This window comes from Rhea americana, unplaced genomic scaffold (genome assembly GCF_003343005.1).
Source record: "Rhea americana isolate MKP2758 unplaced genomic scaffold, rheAme1 scaffold_610, whole genome shotgun sequence".
In the NCBI taxonomy this organism is placed as follows: domain Eukaryota; kingdom Metazoa; phylum Chordata; class Aves; order Rheiformes; family Rheidae; genus Rhea; species Rhea americana.
In genome coordinates, this window is record NW_028186769.1 from 78,629 (window position 1) to 81,847 (window position 3,219).

The window sequence follows — 3,219 nt, forward strand, 5'->3', positions numbered from 1 at the left end:
GTCTCACTGTCTTCTACTTGGATGAGGCTGTATTTTCTTTCCCTGGTCAGAAAAGGGCAGTGGGGATAATYTTGTAGTCCCTTACAGTCAGTGCGTGGGGCTCAGTGCATCTCTCCTCTGAGGAGCTGAAACACCTGGTGATCCTGCTGGAGGGACCGCAAAGCAAGACTTTGCTCTCGTTTCTTTGCCCAGGATTTATCTTCCGTGTCACCAGCTACCTGGCGGTGGCCATTATCTTCCTGCGGAGACTCTGCAGAACCTGTGTCTCTGCTATGTGAGTATCTCTCCCCCCTGCCCCACAAACAATAAACATCTAGGTGATCTCAGGYGGGAACAAGCCTGCATTCACAGCACAAGAGGAAGCAAGCACACCACAAAGACTATTTTCTGGTTTTACTTGGTAGATCTGTCTGCCTCCTTGGACGTTTTTAACTCCTCTTCAGAAGGTGCTCTTGGGGCACTTTCTTGCAGGAAGCTCTGTCTAGGGTGGAGAACGGCGCTCCAACAGTTGCCCAGAGCTGGCAACTTTGGGAACAATAGGACTCCCTCTTGTCTAGGCAAAAGATGCCCCYGAAAAGAAGAGAGTGCATGAAAGTCCTCTTATGGCTCTTCCCTGTCGCTCTTGGTGAGTATTTGTGAGCCAAGAGCTGCCAGCAGCAGCACAGACGTGCTGGATGCCAGGCGTCAGGGTGAGGGAGAGGCGCTGGAGTGCCAGGGGGGCACCATCCAGCTTCCCGTTGCTGCGGCTGAGGGAGCTCCAGAGATGCTCTCTACAAGTGGTCACACTTATCCTACTAACCTAGCTGTTTTCTTGCTGCTGTGAATTACAGTTGGTGTCTACTGTGTGGTGCCACTGCCAGCATGGGCAAGAGAAGTGCCGCAGGTCAGTGACTGTTGCTGCGGGACAGGAGACTCCCACAAAGGGGAGGTGCTGGCGGTGGCTGGATAAGTCCCCAACTCCTCCCATTCCCTGCAGACAGAAGCTCGCCTCAGCCTCCCTTTGCCAGAGTGAAGCAGCAACTTCTGCTGGGCCTTCCTTGAGAAGCATCTCTGGGAAGCCCCAGCACTTGTGGTAGTGCCTATGCTGATGGAGAGCTCTTCCCTTTCAGGAGCTGCTGGGATGGCTGGCACCAGACCTGAAGACCAAACGGTGAGACAGTTCCTACCTGGGGACTGATTTCTTGGCTAGTGCCAGCTGAGCACGTGTTAATTGCACTCCCCGGGCTCCTGCCTCTTCCTGGTGTCTGCCTTTTGCAAAAGCTGGAGGGTGAAGGGAAGCACTGCTGAGCCGGGGAGAGCAAAAGGGGCCCAGGCACATGCAGCTCTTCTCTCCACTGAGCTTGGAGGCTCCCCGCAGGGGACGGGCGGCTCTCTAACACTTTTTCCTGCTGTCTGCAGGGACTTGCTGAGTTTGCTGCACGAGCAAGCAAACAGGATGCAACTGCTGAAAGAGGAGGTGTTCCGCCTGAATGCAGAGATCTCTAGTATGAAGCAGGTGATGCTGCATTTGGTGAAAGCAAGCTTGGATGAGCAGGAGCCCTGGCAGGACACTTCTTGGGGTTGKTGGTGGTGTTTTTTTGCTTGCCCRAGCCACCTGTCATTTCCCAGGGGCTAGCAGGTTCAGCTCTGCAGTAAAGCCCCTTATCCTAGCCAGGTTTCAGAGAACAGAGGACACCAGATATGCTGCTCCTGGTGTGCTGGGGCCTCTGGTAGCTCAGGCCTTGTCCCTGCAGCAGTCCTGAGGCACACGTGCACCCACAGGACCAGCTGGTGCTGGCAGAGCCTGATCCCCTGTACCGGCTGAGCCCAAGGGAGTGGAGGGTGGAGACCAAGGTATGGGATCTGTTGCATGTCCACGCTGTGGCTCTGCACAGGGATGGTTTTTCCCAGTCCTGGAAGTTCCTATCAGAAATCACTGAGTCTTTCAGCTCTTGGCACAAGGTTTATCTTACATTTTCTGACACAGGCTCTTCCCTTTCTTCTGTGCTAGATATTCGCAGTGGTACTGAGCTGCCCGCTGATGTGGTCCTTCTCTGTGTTCCTTTCTGTCTTTGCCAGGAAGTTCACCAAATGAAAGCSGCACTGTCTGAGGTGACTCCAGAAARCCACRTGCAGCTGCCRGACTGGGCTCTCAAGACCTCCGGTATGCTCTTAACCCAAAGGCAAAGGCTGCATTGTGCTTTGCTGTCCACAGAGCAGGACCTCTGCTTTGGTCTGCCACCATTGCCATGGGGGTTAGCTGTCTGCCAGCACCTGCACACCTGGTGCTGTGAGCGAGGAGCATTGGCCAGGCCCAGGGAGTCCTCCTCATCCTCTCCAGTCAGCCACTCCACCTCCCTTTCAGGTGCTGCAATCGATCTGCAGAGAACATCCAGCAGCTATGCATGGGGAGAGAGTTGGCTCTGCAGGGCTTTTTGGCTTCTCTGTGCTCCAAACCCTCCAGATACTATTCTGCAGGTATTGTRGCAGAAATGCTCAGTGCTGCTTCAGTTCCTTCTTGCACAGCTTGRGAGGAAGCTCCGGGAATTTCCCCTCTGTCCAGCATTGCTGCTCAGGTCCCTGGTGGTAATCAAGTTCTGGACCCCTGTGGGGTGACCTGCTAGAAACCAGCAGCTCCCTCAGGAGAAGGACTCAGATGAACTGAACTCAGTGGCCACATCATGCCCGTGATCCCTAGTCACAGTTGGGTGGAGGAGTCTCTCCTTCGAGGCCCATTTGACTGCCTCCTTTCTGAGAGGCCCTTTTCCAAGGCGGTGGCAGAGAGAGAGGTTTCCTTAGGGCTCTGAGTCAGGGGTGGCGTAGCACSTTTCACACCCACAGAGTCTCTTTACGAGATGGAGAAGAAGACTTCCCGCTTCTCCCCATTGCCTCCCATGTGCTGTTCATTTTTGAGTAAGAAGACAACACGTAGACAAAGGGGTGCCCCTGTTTCTGGTCTCACGAGTAGTGGTGGTGTGCCTGTCACTCTCTTCCCATTCTTTGCTGTTGTGTTGTGCTTTCAGCCTGACGTGACTCCCGGACAATGCTGGCCTTTCCAAGGGTCTCAGGGGCACGTGGTCATTCAGCTGCCTGCACGGATCTGGCCAACAGCTGTCACTCTGCAGCACATCTCCAAAACAGTTGCTCTACCTGGCAGCATCAGCAGCTCCCCCAAAGACATCGCTGTCTCTGTAGGTCTTTGTGGGGCACCCGTGGCTGGGCTGTGGCTGTGGGAAAGGG

The 3,219-nt window shown here is 54.8% G+C and overlaps 1 protein-coding gene across 1 annotated transcript; it reads left to right on the plus strand.

The window, feature by feature from the left end:
• Positions 1-564: 564 nt before the first annotated feature.
• LOC146587113 (SUN domain-containing protein 3-like) lies at positions 565-3,170 on the plus strand (the record flags this gene model as incomplete). The annotated part of the gene is made up of 5 exons (XM_085320147.1): positions 565-625; positions 831-883; positions 2,059-2,143; positions 2,345-2,457; positions 3,003-3,170. Coding segments are annotated over exons 1-5 (480 nt in total), but the record flags the coding sequence as incomplete, so codon positions are not given.
• Between the last annotated feature and the right edge of the window lie 49 nt (positions 3,171-3,219).